Here is a 17268-nt window from a genome sequence, read left to right on the forward strand (position 1 = left end):
CAAGTACAGAGGCTCTATAATTCTGGCACTACAAAGTCTATGGTAGAAGAATCAAGAGTTTGAGGTCAGCCTGGACTACACAGTGAGTTGTGGATAACCTTGAACTATTATAGAAAGTACTTTTACAAAAATAAAAAGGACCCCAGATTGGTGCTACATGCCTGTAATCCTAGCTGGGAAGGCATAGGCAGGCGGATCTCTTTGAGTTCAAGACCAACCTGGTCTACACAGTGAGTTCCAGGATAGCCAGGGCTATACAAATAAACCCTGATTCAATGCCCCCCCCCAAAAAAAAATTCTTGCTGCCTGGGTTCTGTCCCAGCATCCACATGCTGGCTTACAGCCATCTGTAACTTAGCCAGTCCCAGCGAAGCCAACAACCTGTTCAGGTATCAGGCATGTAGGTGGTACACAAGCAGATAAAATACTTACACACATAAAAAATTAAGGAAAATATAACAAAGAACAGAGAAGACAGCTTGACTCACATAGGAAAGTTTATGTAACTATTGAATTTTTAAATAAATAAACCTAAAAAATTATGACTAAATATGGTATAAAAGCATTTAGAATTATTTACGTTATTTCTATTAAAATGTTTGTAAAGTCTTGCATTTTAAAAGAAATTTTTAGCAGAAATTAAAAAACAAATTGTAGAGAAACAATGGAAAAAAGAAACTAAAAGGAAGAGAGAAAAAAAAGAGAAAACCTTAAAGTGAGGCTTTAGGAAAGTGTTCAGCTTCTCTGAGCACATCTCTAAAGCTGCAAACACAACTCCTGAGGTTGGTGAAAGGGTCATGTCAGACAATGCACAAGAAAAGGGCAGGGCATTCTGGACTATGAGAAAAAGTCACTAACATAAGAGAAAAAAGAGATATGAGAACAAATCTACAGAAACAAAAGAAAATTCAATGTTAGAAACTAAAATGATTTTATTTTCACGTGTAAATATGTATTATATCTAAGATAATTAATTATAGGCCAAATGCAAAATGAAATTCTTCTCATATAGATTATGTATTACATATGTCCCAGCCAGGGAAACATACATAGCATGTTATATTCAGAAGTTACATTATCTTTTTGGAAAACTGTTTCAATTAAAAAAAAAATCTTCCTTTTTAGTTTTTGGAAGTCACTATTACTAAATAAACCAATTATTGATGCTACACATGTGAGTAGTGAGTAAGTGGCCTGTAATAATACTGGAAGAAAGCTGGAATGCAGGCAGACGAGAGCTCATATAACAGAACACATACTTTAAGCTTTCAACTGTGAGTATGTGAAACCTGTCTACCAACATGGAGCAGGAAACTAACTAGCAAGAATACTGTGTTCACTGACAAAATGACACTACTTGAAAGGGAAAAGTGATCCAAGAAACCTGGTAACTTGATCTCCATGATTTTTTAAAAACATGATGCACAAAAGTTATTTTTTCCCCATTTCCTTTATCCATTTATGGATCATGAAGTAATTCATTACCCACTGAACAGTTTTCTTGTCAGTGCTCTATCTCAGCAATCTCACTTCAGGATCCACTATCACTAACTACTGTGACAGGCTACTAAGATTATCATCAGCCAGCTGAGGCAGTGTAAACCTCCAATCTCAGTACATGTGAGGTGGAAGCAGGCGATCAGTCTCAATATAAACCTCAGTGACATATAGAACTCAGTCTTATATCAGACACTGTCTCCAAACAAACAAGCCCTAGCCTTAAAGATGATCAGTCAAAAAGAATGAGAAACACCCTACACTGTTCCAACTTCTACTGACAGCAGTAAACATTTAAACAAACACATAATTTCTTAATATATGAGTACCTAAAAATATAGTAGCTATGCAAGTCTTCAAATGTTCTGTACATGTATGATAAAATGATTACTCAAGGAATCCTACTCCCTTTTCTGCAGAACAGAGCATAAGCACCTCACGTGGAAACTAGAACAACTTAAACGTGAATAAGTGGATTAATAATGGACAGCACATAAAGGTCACATCATTCATAATCCTGGGTTATATTGTGGTTAGAATTTTGTTTCTAGTGTTAAAGTATGTTGAAAAGGCCTACCACTTTGTTGACCATCTCCATGTCACACAGATTGTCCACTAAAATTCGACATGCTTCTTCTTTACCCCAGTGAGCTGCAGCATGAAGAGGTGTCCAGCCATCATAATCTTTAATATTAACATCATAGCCTGCCTGTATTAAAAGTCTAAAGAAATTACAGTGAATTAGATAATCATTAAACATCTAGAAATTAACAAACATAATAAACAGCCTTCTATCATGCAATTTAAGCACAATTAGCAATTTAATTCTTTTCAGACTTCCAAGTCCTCCTCCTCCTAATTAATTAACTAGGGCAAATGGAAAGTAACTTACAGAAGACACTTGAGTCATTGCCACAATGAGCTTTTAATTAATGCTAATGATCTGAACTCTTACAGTTTGATATGACACTGATTAATTCTTGTTAGTATCACTTGTAAGTGAAAATTTTCACTGAGAAGCCCAGTTTTAAAAGTAAGATTAAGCACAATGGATCAATCTGTGCATAAAGCTTATTTGCTGCTGCAAGAGCTATCTTTAGATGTCCAGATGATACAGCATCTCAGGCCAAATGTGGCCTAAAAATATATTAGAATCCAAGAAGCTTATTTTGTAATGCTTAGCTGCTTTGTATTTGAGGAAATGGTTTATGGAAGCTTTTTGAACCTTTATGATCTACTACAAAAAATTTCAAAAGAAACTGATACTCTGTTAGGAACAAACAAAGCGAAACACATATTTCAAGGTACTGAGTCTTCTATTTTGCATCAGTAGAAAGCAGATATTCCAATCACTAACAAGCTATAAAATAGAAATACATTTTTAATACAACGCCAAGAGTAACATAAATTAGCATGCCCTTCTAACTGCAAAGTGACATCGACCTTCATTTTATTCAGAAATTATGTTCACATAATGAACCTATAAGTTGCACATAGCACAGCCCAACACACAAGCAAACGATGCTTTACATCAGAAATCTAATATACTTTTACCTGACTCTCCAAGATGGTGAGCTTGAGAAGGGCTTCTGTTTACCTACAGGAGGTGGTAGTGACAGCTAATGTATAATCACCTATTTGTTTCCTGTGAGAAGTGATGGTTATGTGTAAATGTTCACATCTGTAGTCACTGCACTCAGGTGGCTCAGGCAGGATGACTGCCGCTAGTCTGGGTTACAGAGCGAGATTGTGGAAAACAAGCCAAAACATAAGAAATATAAACCGGCCTATTAATTAATAATATCTAGCTATAGTGGCTATTTCCAAACCTAGCTCAGTACCAAAGCCATCTTAAAAACTTGGTTTAATAAAAAATATTCTCCAGGTCAACTATAGCACTATTGAATCAGCACATTAGGGCTCTAATTATTAGGGCTTTGTCCATCCAAATATATTTTGTGGGTTTTGAGACTATCTTATTACATACGACAAGCCAAAGGTGAGGGACTGCAGCATGTGCCACCATGTCTGTTGGCCTGGCTGTCCGTCTATATCCATTCATCCCTAATTTTACACACAGGACGTTTTTACAAAAATAATACTTATTATAATACTCCTATATGGTTCTTATATTTTGCCTGGCTTTTGTCTGCAGAACAGTATTTAAAAGCAATGATCTAAAGAACAGGCTAACAGATGTAAACAGATCTCCTTTATTGTACGTATGACCAGAATTTGTATTAATAGAGAGATAAATAACACTAGACTATTAGATAATAAAAGCATATCCTCATTAGGCAATATGAACTTTAACAACATGAAATTATAAATACTTTTGGGAGTGGGTGTAGAGGGAAGACTTTAGCAGGAAAATACATCTTCAACATAGTTCTCTAAATGTGCCAGGTTCTATGAGGACGCTTAGAAAAAAAAAAAACAAAACAAAAATTAAAAGAAGATAAAGAAGAATAAAGAATAAAGAAAAACAAAAGCACCTACACTCAAAGAGCTTTCTGATGGACAGCAAAATGAGACAACAAAACCCAGTGCCCACAGACAGGTTCTATGGAGTTGCAATGACGGCAGAGAAGGAAAGCCTTCAAAATCACACTGAAAGGAGCTGTGCATGATCACAGGGAGAGAAAGCAGAAGGCCTCATTTGGAATAGGTTTCTTCTTTTCATTATTTATTTACCTATTTACGTAAGTTCCAAACACACTACAAACCACATCACATACAGAACATGCACACACACACACACACTAGACCACACCACATACACAAACATGCACACGCAAAAATACAAAGGGAGGATATTATCCCAAGCTGCACATTACTAATTAGTTTACAGTACTACAGATTTTGACAACTCCATGAGAAGTTACATCTACGAATCTTATTTTTAATTTAATAGTTATTTCTTCATTTGATTTTGACATTTCATAACACTAGCATTCTTTCTATAATACAAAGGAAATTTTCTCATGTATGTTTTAACTGCTAGATTCTTCCATGGAAACTATGTACCATGATTTATTAAGCCATTCTTCTATTTTTATTACAAATTATATTGCCAGCACATAACTTTCTTCTTAAGTGGGATCTATAAGAAACTCCTAGAGGTGGAACTGCTGAGATAAGGAATAATTATTGCTTGGTGACATTCACATTACTTATTAATGGAGTTGAAAAATACAGAAAAGCTTTAGATTAGAAAGAAACAGGGAAGAACAAGAAAACAAATTAACCACGTTACTATTCTAAGAGAGACCTACATTACTAAAGGTGAAATTAAAATGGTCAGGAAATCAGGGAAGGGCTGTTTATTGTTTTTATTAACAAGTCTTAGTGTCTCTCTCTCTCTCTCTCTCTCTCTCTCTCTCTCACACACACACACACACACACACACACACACGCACGCACACAGGAACACTGCCGCAAGGAAACTAGCTGATCAGCATACAGTCTTATAGTCACTGATGTTTATGAACTAATACTTAATATTATAGTATCAGCAAATTGAATTCTAGCATTTCTATAGTAAAAAGAAAACTATTTACATATTATTTTTATTCTCAACCGCTAGTCAATATGGAGCTCTCCAATGACTCTCGTAACTTATCAGCCTGACAGATAAGATATAATGGTTGGCTGATACTTAAATCCATTTTATGAGAAAACTGTAACTGAAACAAACAAACATAAATACCCAGAGAACAGAAATATTAAAAATTTGAGAAAAGAATTTTAGAAACAATCTGTTTTCCTCTGAGAACAAATATTTCTACAGTCTGCTTCAAAATAACATTTGCACATATTTTAAGAAAATGAAACTCTGTGAAAAGTAATACATACTTTAAAACTTCTGTATAGCCTTTGGCAGCTGCCACGTGGAGTGCAGTACCTCCAGATTTTGCATGCCGGACATCACTGATATGGCCACTGTTTAGCCACTGCCTCGCATCTCTGAGCATTATCCGTTCTTCTTCTTTTCGAGCTGCTTCTATATCAACACCTTTTGGGGGAAAAAAGTATACTTACATTATTTTCATTTTTCTTACTCAAGAATACTCTTCCCAACTCTACACATTGAAACAAGATTACAAAAATTAATGTTTAAATGAAAACTAACAGTTACACAACGGTTTTGAAAAATGGCTGATTATAAAGGAATGTGAAATACAATAGATATTTTATTAGCTTTCTCAGACAAGTATTTAGCTTTTGCCCCACAATATTGTTCTGGTTGTACTTTGTTTTTTGAGACAGTGTAGCCTTGGGTAGTCTGTAACTAGCTTTGTTGAACTCCTAAGTGCTGTGACAAAGGTGTGCACCACCATATCCAATTTGGTAATCTTTTTATTTTTTTCTGGTTACTTCTGTTTTTTTTAAATTCAAGCATCCTTTGTACAAAATAAAGTAATTTTGAACAATTAGATATGATCTATCTATCTATCTATCTATCTATCTATCTATCTATCTATCTATCTTCTAAACTCTACACAAGTCAAGTGGACCTTGCTCTGCCACATGGAGGAGAGTCAGTCATCAAGCCTTAACTGCCTTCTTTTTCCTCTCTAAACACCCTTTCTTTTCCAGCATAGCATATTCTCCATACGATGAGGACTGTCTAGTTACAGAGAAAGTCTTTCATTTGAAAGTATTATAAGCACTGTCTTGGCTAAAGTGATAAGAGCAGAACAAATATAAAAATGAATAAGATTTTCTCGTTCCAATCTTCAAAGAGCTCTCTACCATGAGAGAAAGTATTTTTAAATTAGTAAAGATAATGGGGAAATTTCGAAATGATCTTATCTTTTCTTATGGCTTCAATTAATGGTTACTTAGTGACATATGACTATTTATAAATTAAAAATAAGTAGTGTATTTTAGAAGAATAAAATTATCAAAAGTAAAGATATTCTTATTTTATAACTTAATCATCTGACAGAATATAGATAAACTTTGTGATAAAGAAATAGTTCCTGAGAGAGTAAATGATTAAAAAATATATATAACAATATATAACACAACCCTTTTAATTTCCTTTAGCTAATATATTTTCATAGTCTATATCCATATATACAGCTGTCTGGCTAGGATCTTCCCACTCACCCACCCACCCACCCTCCTCTCCAGCCAGGCAGACAGTGAGTGCCTACATTATGAGACGCGAAGCTGCTTTTATTTATAAGGCAGAAAAAGTTATACCCGAGAAAAAAAAAATAAAACAGGACAAAATGATTGAGATTCATGAGGAGAAGCTATTCTACAGGTTGGCAGAGAATAGTCTCTAATTAAAATGATGCCATCATTGTTTAGAAAAGAGGAAATGAAGTACCAGTTGGCTCCTGGGTGGGAATCTACACAGAATGTTCTCTTTATAAAGGATGTCAAGCTTTCTATAGAGGACAGTGAACTGTGTGACCCAGTCATCTTAATTTAGAAGCACCACTTCTGCTGAAACGTGAGACGTGGAATAGCTGTCACAGTATGGAGGCTACTACAGTGACTCAACCAGGAGACAGAGGTCACCTTAACTAGAGCAGTACTAGGAAAGGCAGAGAGGTGGTTCATTCTGGATGTTTCACGGTAAATCAATCTCTGCTAATTTGAACACATATTAATTTGGATACAGAAGAGAAAACGCCACACACACACAAAATAATACAGCATATTTAAAAAAGACATGACTTTATTTTGAATTTATTTATTTGGTAGGGCCAAATAAAATAATGCAGGTTTTACTTTTAAATCTAGTGATTTGTTGGTGCTGACCTTGACCTTGGAGGAAGGTTTACTTTGTAGAAACTAGTTCTACTCTTAAGCTTTCCGACTTCCATCAATCATTTTGTAAGTAGTTTCATATGCACAATTGTCCTTCCTCATACAAACCTAGTTAGAGATTAAGATCAGCCAAGTAACAGCCTGAGGAGCAGAAAAACACTAAAAAAAAAAAAATGCAGTGGAACACCGCCATGTGTATCTCAAACTCATCAGTAGAAGTTTAGCAACTTCCGGAAACTAGCTGTTGCTGCAGCAACCAAGTATCTGTGGTCATCCAGAACCCTGGCAGTCACTGTCCTTTTATCATACATACTCTCCGATTAGCTACCAGATTCTGAGAGGCCATCTCCTAGTCTGTCTTCTGACAGTTCTATCACTAGTTCACTTCACATTGGACTCTGATCATGAACTGAACTTATCCAATTCTTCCAGTTCAAAACCCCTACCACTGTCAGATGGGAATAGCCCAAATTTGGTCATTATGTCTCTCTAAAATTTGTCAACGGCTGAACATCTCCCCATAAGACAAAGCTAGACATCTTGTAAGTAGCAGACATGGTCATCTCTCGTCTTCCTCTTCTACCTTCAATCGGTGTGAACATCTAGATCTCCATCCAGGGTCCCAAATGTGCTATGCTGTTTAAGCAATTATCTCCTACACAGATCATATCTTCATTTCGCCTGCTTGGCAAATTACCACTTCCCAGGACACAGCTCTTTTTACAAGTTTTTCTACTTTCACCATCTTAAAGCATTCAGACTCTGACTTTGGTGTTTATCTATCTTTATCCAATTACAAGGCAATCACTCCCAGCAGTCTCCTTGGGATTGAGGCATTCTTCTGGAAGGCTCAGGAGACCCAGGAGGTAAACAAAATGTCACGTAGCTGAGAAAGCAGAAACTTACAAGATTCTCAAAAGTCCCTCCTCAGAGAAACCCTCTCTCAAAAAAACAAAACAAAACAAAAATTCCTCGCCAGCCTTACAGAAGGAGACTGACCAACTGGGAAAGGAGAGTTTTAAATTATACAGACAGCCCCAAGGACACAGCTTAAGTTCACTGTCACTCTTGTTAAGACAGGCTTCTCAGTGGGACAGCTGCACTTGAGTCATCCCTGCTCCTGTAAGCGACCCCTCACCCATACACCTGTTGGAAACACCAAGAAAAGCTCACTGGCTCTCCTAGTGATCACTGGAGCAGTTCTGACTTTAGTTTGTCAGGGGCTCTCTCTCTGAAGTAGAAAGGTGTGTTGCATTACCCTGGGGGGGAAAAAAGGTTCTCACTTTTTTTTTTTTCATTTTTTTGAGACAGGGTTTCTCTGTAGCTTTGGGGCCTATCCTGGAACTCGCTCTTGTAGACCAGGCTGGCATCTAACTCAGAGATCTGCCTGTCTCTGCCTCCTGAGTGCTGGGATTAAAGGTGTGCGCCACCACGGCCCTATCTCCAAATCTTGCCAAAATAATCCAGGTTTAAGGTATGCTGTAAAGGAAACCTTATGGAAAATCCCTCATGTTTTAGGTGCATGAGAGTTCTGCTTGCACGAATGTATGTGTACCACTTCTGTGATGGATGCCCAGGGAGGTCAGAAGAAGGTGTTGGGTCCCTTAGAACTGGAGTTACAGCTGACTGAATTATCATGTGGGCACTGGGAATAAACCCAGAACCTTGGGAAGGGTAGCCAGTGCTTTTAGCCACTGAATCATCTGTCCAGACCTCTCTTCCTTTATTCTTAAAACAACTTTTAATGCAACTAATATTTAGTTCATAAAAAAAATCCAAAATGAAATAAAACTATCAATAAATTATGTAATTTATGTTAGTAGACCTGTTTTAAAATTCCAGAGCTTTGACAAACTGACTTGTGGTGCTGAGAAATCCCTAATTTATTTGGCTATTAGTATCACAGATTAAGACATAGAACTGAACCCAGACTGGCTGACACTGAACCTCTGACTTGGTACTCACTAGCTGTATTACCATGGGAAGATAATAAACACATGCCACGCTTCAGATTACTCATTTGTGACCTCATAGGGTTATTTTGAAGATTAATATATATATATATATATATATATATATATATATATATAGTTTTAGAACAGGAATCAATAAAAATGTTAGCAATTAGCACCAGCTCTAAAACTCTGATTCTACTTTTCTTTTATTACCTTATCATCTAAGAGAAATAAAACCTTACTATCTACCTAACAGGTCCTTCAGTCACTGCTACAGTTTTAACACCTTTAAACAATGCAAATAGAAGATAAAATTGAGTAGGATATATTCAAGTGATTAGACTAACAACTGTCATAGTAAGTTACAAAAAATAAAAAAGTAGCCAAATCTCTCAGTCATAATAAGACAGCAATTTGGTTAACTAAAATTAAAAAAAAAACTTATCTGTGCCTGGCAGTGGTGGTGCAAACCTTTAATCCTATCACTTGGGAAACAGAGGCCGTGGTCTCTGAGTTCAAGGCCAGCTAGGTCTATCGAGTGAGTCCCAGGACAGTCAGGGCTACAAAAAGAAAGTCTGTCTCAAACAAACAAAGAAACAAATTAAGTAAAAAAAACCAAAAATCTGTAACCTTAGCTTAAGTGCATGCGCGCACAAGCACACATACACACAAACACAATATAAAGCAAAAATTCTTTTAGCTTCTGCATAATCATTACTAATTTCAAAGACCATTTCCTTAAGCATAACTATTTACTACTCAAGTGTAGAAGAATACGAAAGTAAAAGGCCAGCACTCAGGAAGCTGAGACAGGAGCATCTAGAATTTAAGGCCAGATTGGGCTACATACCATGTGAGTTACAGGCTGGCATGAGCTACAGAACAAGACTCTCTTTTTAAAAAAGAAAAACTCAAAGGACTATTTAGCAACAGCATGAGGCTGGAGAGGGCTCAGCTGCTAAGTGGTACTTGGCACGGTGCAATCCCAGCAGGGAAGGCTAATGAGTTGCTCAGGCTCCATAACCTAGTCAGTCTAGCTAACCTGTATGGTGAGTTCAGGACAGCAAAAGACCCTGCCTTAAAATCGGGGAGTGCCTGAGATCCAACACTGAGTTGTGCTCCGCCTTACCTCTGTGGACACAGGTAGAAGGGCCCCTGCATACACATATTTAAACATAAGAATTCTGATACCACAGTGATGTGAGCAAGGTATGCTGGTATAAATCTATAATTTCAGTACTCAGAGTCTGAGGGAGAAGAAGCTGAATATGAGGTTAGTCTGCAATACAGGGCAAGAGATTGGAGGCAGGGAGAGATAATTAAAAATTTTTTTTTATCTCTGCTAAAGATATATTAAAGGTGTTCCATTTGAAATTATTAAAATTTGAACTTTCCCTATAATTGCTTCTTTAGAATTAAGCTATTTTATATAAACACAATTGTCATCATAAGAATAAAATGACATTAAAAAGTACTTTCTAGGACACATTCAATAAAACACTGCATTACAATGACTGAATATAAGTTCAATGTATCTTTTGAGTGTTTATTTTTTTGTCTGGGCGGTGGTAACACACACCTTTAATCCCGGCACTCGGGAGGCAGAGGCTGGCGGATTTCTGTGAGTTTGAGATCAGCCTGATCTACCAGAGCTAGTTCCAGGACAGGAACGAAAGCTACAGAGAAACCCTGTTTCAAAAAACCAAAAAAACCAAAAAAACAAAAACAAGTAGTTTATTTTTATGTATGTGTATGTCTGTGTAAGTGTATGCTATGTGTGTGGGGAGTACCCCGGGAGGCAGTTGGAGTTATAGTTAGTTCAGAGCTGCCAGACATGGGTTCTGAGAACAGAACTCACGTCTCTAGATGAGTAGCAATTGCCCTTAACCTGCTGAGCCATCTCTCAAGCCCCAAATTCAATCTATCTTGTCACATTCTGGAGTATTACAGTATTATTACTTCTTTCTGCATGAACTTGGCCAGCAACCAAGCTTCAGTTCCTCATCTGTAAAATGGGGTTAGCAGTACTACAAACACCACAGAACAGCTGATGATGAAATCAAAGAATACGCAGGAAGTTCCACACCCATTCTGCACCGACAGGAGTGCAGGGCCTTTGTTTACCACTATCAGTCTCTCTTTTCCTGTGGATTTCTCACCTTGACATCTCCATCAATTCCATCAGTACTATCTGGATGTCATGGAGCATACTATAAGCCTAGGACATTCCAAAGTAAACTATAACAGTCCCAGAATCAGTTTCTGCTTCGTCCCATTTTCCCTTGTGAACTATATAAGCATCACTTCTTCAACTGCAAACTTCAGTGAGTTGCTTTAACTAATATGTCAACTCTATAGTCAGTTTTCAACTGTATCACTTTATCTAGTTCCTCAACAAAGTCCCACCTTTTTCCATCTCAAATAACTAAGTTTTGGCTCCTATCATTTTCACTCAGACTACTTAAAGAAATTAAACTTAAAAAAACGCCTTCTTAAGGAATACACGCTTCCTGGCGTCGTACATTGTTTCACCCCCCCCCCCCCCCATGATAATACTTTTCATTATAAAAACCTAATCCAACCAAATGAATTCCCCACAGACAGAACTTCCCATCTCTCCAATGTCTCCAAAAAAATGTCCTTTGCCATCCGGCTCCAGTCTATCTTTTCAAGACTTACCTTTAACTACTTACATCTTAAGTCATTATTTATTGTCCCATAGTCATAAATGCTCGACATAAACTATGGACCCAATTCCTTTACTTGGCACATATCCCCTTTCTGCCCAAGCAAACTGCCTCCAAACACTATCCCTCCGAAACATTTCCTAGCCATGGCAGTTACTCTTAGAACATGCTGTCCTTACAACATATTGTACACATACACACGATGTTGTGATGCTCAAACGTTTGCTATTTTTTTCCTAGACTGAAATCATTGAGAAACAAGATTCTCTAATTCTTTTGTTGCTCCTGTATTTAACACTTCGAACATCTGTCAGTACATTAACGAACAGTAAATAGACTGTTACAAACTGGCCTTAATCGCAGCTATACTAGCAACTTCTTTCTTCTTTTTAATGTTTTAAATTTCAGACAAAGCAGAACCTAGGTTGGTCTGGAATCCATGTTCTAGGTTCCTTCCGCTATGGGTCCACTTGGGTCCCGGCAAAATAGGCCCATAGTACCAAGACCACTTGTACCCATACCTACTGTCCATAGTAACTAATGTTAAGTAAACAGCAGCATGAAAACCCTCACTTTATTTACACAATTATCACTGTTTGGCATAAAATTAGAGCTTTCCATCTGAATACACATCATGGCAAAATGGACGATAAAGTTATTTTTCTTAACCGCATATGGCAGCACCTGTATAACCCCAGTACTCAGGAGTCGGAGGCGGGGCTGATCTTGAGGCAGCCCTGGCCACAGGCAAGGCCCTTATCTCAAAGAAGCAAAACAACAGAAAGGTTATTTATTATACACCTCTTCTTTCAGATTCCTCAGCTTCTTCTAGAAAATCCACTACCGTGGAAACACTCACCCAGAGCATGGACACCTAAAGCGTTCCCATGTGTTCCTGTCCTATAACCCTCTAAATTGTAGTGCAATTGTCACTACAACCAATTCTGTAATCCCCATCACTACTGAAAAGAGCTCTGTCCCCATTAGCAACCATTCCCTATCACAAAGAGGTTCCTCTAACCGTCTGTCTCCATGTTGTATCTCCAAATTCACATATTCAACTGTCTATCTAACGGGCAAAACAAACTCAGCATATTTAAATGAACTTCTGATCTTCTTCTGAAACAATTCTCCTCACCATCTTTCTATTTAATGGAAACAGTCCATTCATCGTTCACTGAAAGACCTTGGACTCTTTTTCTTACATACCCTTTATCTTATCACTCAATACTATTCTTGGTCAAGCTATCAAACTATACTCACAATCCTCTGATGGAGACGTGATGACAAATACTTGTGATCAAAGCATTCAGGAGGCTGAAGCAGGAGGATTGCTGCAAGTTTAAGGTTGGTCTAGGCTACACAGCAAAACCCTGCTTCATCCCCCATTACTACATACATGTACACGACACACAGTCACATTCCTTCTAGTCACTGAATCTACACCCAGTCATGTCTAACTCCATTGTAACTACATTACCACAACTATTTCCTAAATATTACACTTGGACTCTTCCCTTCAATCTATTCCTGGCATAACAACCAGAAACTTCTAAACATCACATTTCATTCACCCTTTGTCTCGACCCCTCCAACAGCTTCCGAATTTACTAAGGTTAAAAGCCAGATTCTGAGTAGTACTCTAATATGTATATATTCCATACTTTCTTCATCCATTCTTCCATTGAAGGGCATCTAGGTTGTTTCCAGGTTCTGGCTATTACAAACAATGCTGCTATGAACATAGTTGAGCATATATATACTTTTGTTGTATGATAGGGCCTCTCTTGGGTATATTCCCAAGAGTGGTATTGCTGGGTCCAGGGGTAGGTTGATCCCGAATTTCCTGAGAAACCGCCACACTGATTTCCAAAGTGGTTGCACAAGTTTGCATTCCCACCAGCAATGGATGAGTGTACCCCTTTCAGAACTCAAGAACAATGGCAATGGGTTTTTGATCCGACTGCACGTACTGGCTTTGGGGGAGCCTAGGCAGTTTGGATGCTCACCTTAATATATCTGGATGGAGGTGGGTGGTCCTTGGACTTCCCTCAGGGCAGGGAACCCTGATTGCTCTTTGAGCTGGTGAGGGAGGGGGACTTGATCGGGGGAGGGGGAAGGAAATGGGAGGCGGTGGCGGGGAGGAGGCAGAAATCTTTAATAAATAAATTAATTAATTAAAAAAAAGCCAGATTCTGTAAGACCTTTGGCTTGCTGTTACTGCCCAACTTCATCTAGCAATCTTATTTTTGCCCTGCCATTTTGATCCTGCTAGTCTGCTTACTGCAGTTTTGCCTACATCAGGTGCCTTCTCACCTTTCTATTCATTGCTTCCTGTTTAGAATGTTCTTTTCCCAGAGTCACATGACTCACCCTCTCCCCTCATTCAGAGCTCAGCTCAAATGTTCCCATCAGTAGGCATTTATGGCCATCTTCTTCAAATCTGCAAGGTGACATATCTATCTTGTATGTCCTTTTGCTTGTTGTTTAACTCTGAAGTTATTGTATATACTTTTATGTCTCAAGTCTTATGATACACATTCCAAATTCTTAAAACAATGTAGAGAGAGGAATTTTTTCAAATAGAATAATTCTATACATAAAATCATTAAATTCTATACATAAAATCATTAAAACGACTGTTAAAATTTATTCAAATATGATTGTCCTTCAATGGCATGTATGACATTCTTTCTAAAATAGTTCCAAACAAGTTCCCCTTTTATTGTTTTTTTTATATTACCTTGCCGATTAACCTCATTTTGAAGTAGCTCTTCCATTGCTTCCTCCTCTGCAATATCTAAAGGTGTGTCTCCTTCACTGTTGACAGCTCCTACATGTGCTCCTTGACCAATCAGGAACCTGCAAAATCAAAAGAAGTGTAGCTAAAGGAATACTGCTGAAATGAGACGATAAAGTTCTCATGTCAGGACAGCAACAGGGACAAAAATAATAAATGTGCATATTATTTAAACAAAAACCATCACAGAAATTTGAAATTTGTAATTCTTAAATTTTCTACAGACATACTTGCTTTACTAACAAAATGTGAAGTTTTAATAAAATTAGAAAGCCTTTCACAGCATCATTCCGGACTGCCCCCAAGACATCTACTTTTTCCACCTGGACTGGTTTTCTAACTGAGCTTCATGCTCCCTGTGTCAATTCTATGAGAGGTGGGCTTTATTTTGTTGAGCTTTCTTCCCCTGAGACAGAGTCTCACCACATGACTGGCCTTGAATCCTGAGTCCTGTCTTATCTTCCCAGCTACTACAATTTCAAGTATGTTCAACTATAATGAAGAAAGGTTTTAATAAAAATTATTACTTAATAACAAGCAATAATTTCCTGTTAGTAATAATCATGTGGAATGGAATTCACTAGGCTCATGAAAGTCAACTGACTTATTAGACTGATTAAGGGATAAGGGAGGCTAAGAAAGGAGGACTGCTACCAAGTTCAAAACCAGCTTGGGCTACAATGAGACCCTGTATTAAAAAACAAAAATAAAAAAGAATAGAGAGTGAGTTGTGCTGCTCAGCAGTGAGCAGATATTTATCAGAGAGGACTAGGGTTGGCTTTCTAGCATCAATGACAGGCAGCTCAAAACCACCTCTAACTAGCTAGCTTCAGAAGATCTAATGTCCTCTCCTGGTCTTGAAGGATGCCAGTATCCCGCACATATTCATATAGATACAAATAATTAAAAATAAAATAAATCTTGACGGCTGAAGAGATGGCTCAGGGTTAAGAGCACTGGCTGCTCTTCCAGAAGACCCAAGTTCGATTCCCAGCACCCACATGATGGTTCACAACCACATGAACTCTAGTTCTAGGGGATCTGATGATATCTTCTGGCTTCCAAGGACATGAGACACACATGTAGTACATATAAATGTATGAAAAACACACAAACTAAAAGAATTTTTAAGAGTTTAAAAAATTATATTTTATAACGTATTATTTTTAAATTAATAGTAGTTACGAAGATAATCACTATGAGGATACTGATCATATTAAAACAAACAGAATGGCAACTACAATACATCTTGGTTTTCTATTATTTTGTTAAATGGATTATAATGTTTACACTTGTGTACTTTATGCAACTAAAACATGTTTTTTAGAAAATTCTCACAGGAGTCCTAAAACTTGACAAAGGAATCTAGATGCAGAAAGATTATTAATTTTCTTCACTTTATCAAATGCATACCTCGCATAATCATTTACCCATTAACACTCCCCAGACCATTACCCAACTTAAACCTTTGAACAGCTCACTGAAAAAGTATGAATGTCCTTCAATGACTTACCACTGCCTTTTTATTCAATGTCATTCTTCTTGTCACATACTTTATTTGTTTGTTTTCCACATGTAATTGGGCCTTTTTCTCTGTTAGGACTATGTTTTTGTGAGATGTGTCTCTTGTCCTTCTTCATCTGTCTAAGGCACTTTCTCATTGGTTTGATAAGGAGTTGAATGGCCAGTAGCTAGGCAGGAAGAAGACAGGCAGAACTTCTGGGCAGAGATAGGAACTCTGGGAAAGAATCTGAGGCAGGGGATTGGCTAGCCAGATGTTGTGGCAGTGGGTACTGAGGAGGAGGTAATGAGTCCTGCGGTGGAATGTAGATTGATATAAATGGGTTAACTGAAGCTTGAAGAGCTAGCTGGGAACAAGCCTACACTTCATTACAAGTGTTTCTGATGAAATGCTAGGGATCAAAACAGGGCCATGAGCATACGAGGCGAGTGTCCTTGTCACTCAGCTACAGTCCTAGGACCCTTAGTCAAGTACAAGTCTATAGTGGGGAAGGGGGAAAAAAAAAAAACCACTCATTTTTTTTGTCTTCCTTTATTATGTTCCTTCTTTCCCTAAAGATAAGCACCATCAACAGCACACAAAAGATTTTTTAGTATCTTTGCTATGAATTTATATGCATATGTTTATATGCAGCTACCTTCAATCAACAAAATTAACAAAGCTACTCTAAGTGAACTAGAATGTAATTCTTCCAAATAACTTAAAAATACATCCATAGGGGGCTGGAAATATGGCTCAGCGGTTAAGAGCACTGACTGCTCTTCCAAACGTCCTGAGTTCAATTCCCAGCCACCACATGGTGGCTCACAACCACCTATAATGAGATCTGGTGCCCTCTTCTGGCTTGTAAGAAGGATACTGTATACATAATTAAATAAACCTTTTAAAAAAATACACCCATAGTACATTAAGATCATGTCTTTATTTAATATTACCCCTTTAAAGGACATGCTCTTTCATTATTATTATTATTACTATTACTATTATTATTATTATTTGTTCATTTTACATACCAACCAC

General features: G+C 37.4%; 1 protein-coding gene across 6 annotated transcripts in view; it reads right to left on the minus strand.

Moving 5' to 3' along the window:
- Ppp1r12a (protein phosphatase 1 regulatory subunit 12A) overlaps positions 1-17268 on the minus strand; it is a 112142-nt gene that overhangs the window by 43305 nt on the left and 51569 nt on the right. For all 6 annotated transcript variants that reach the window (XM_041677475.1, XM_041677448.1, XM_041677466.1 and 3 more), the window contains exons 3-5: positions 14670-14788; positions 5353-5512; positions 2075-2219 (exon numbers count right to left, since the gene is read on the minus strand). In XM_041677475.1, the coding sequence (XP_041533409.1) occupies positions 2075-2219; positions 5353-5512; positions 14670-14788 (424 nt within the window). The remainder of the gene's footprint in view (positions 1-2074; positions 2220-5352; positions 5513-14669; positions 14789-17268) is intronic.

Source organism: Microtus oregoni, unplaced genomic scaffold (genome assembly GCF_018167655.1).
Source record: "Microtus oregoni isolate MIOR12 unplaced genomic scaffold, Mior012 000001F_ref0000356, whole genome shotgun sequence".
NCBI lineage: Eukaryota > Metazoa > Chordata > Mammalia > Rodentia > Cricetidae > Microtus > Microtus oregoni.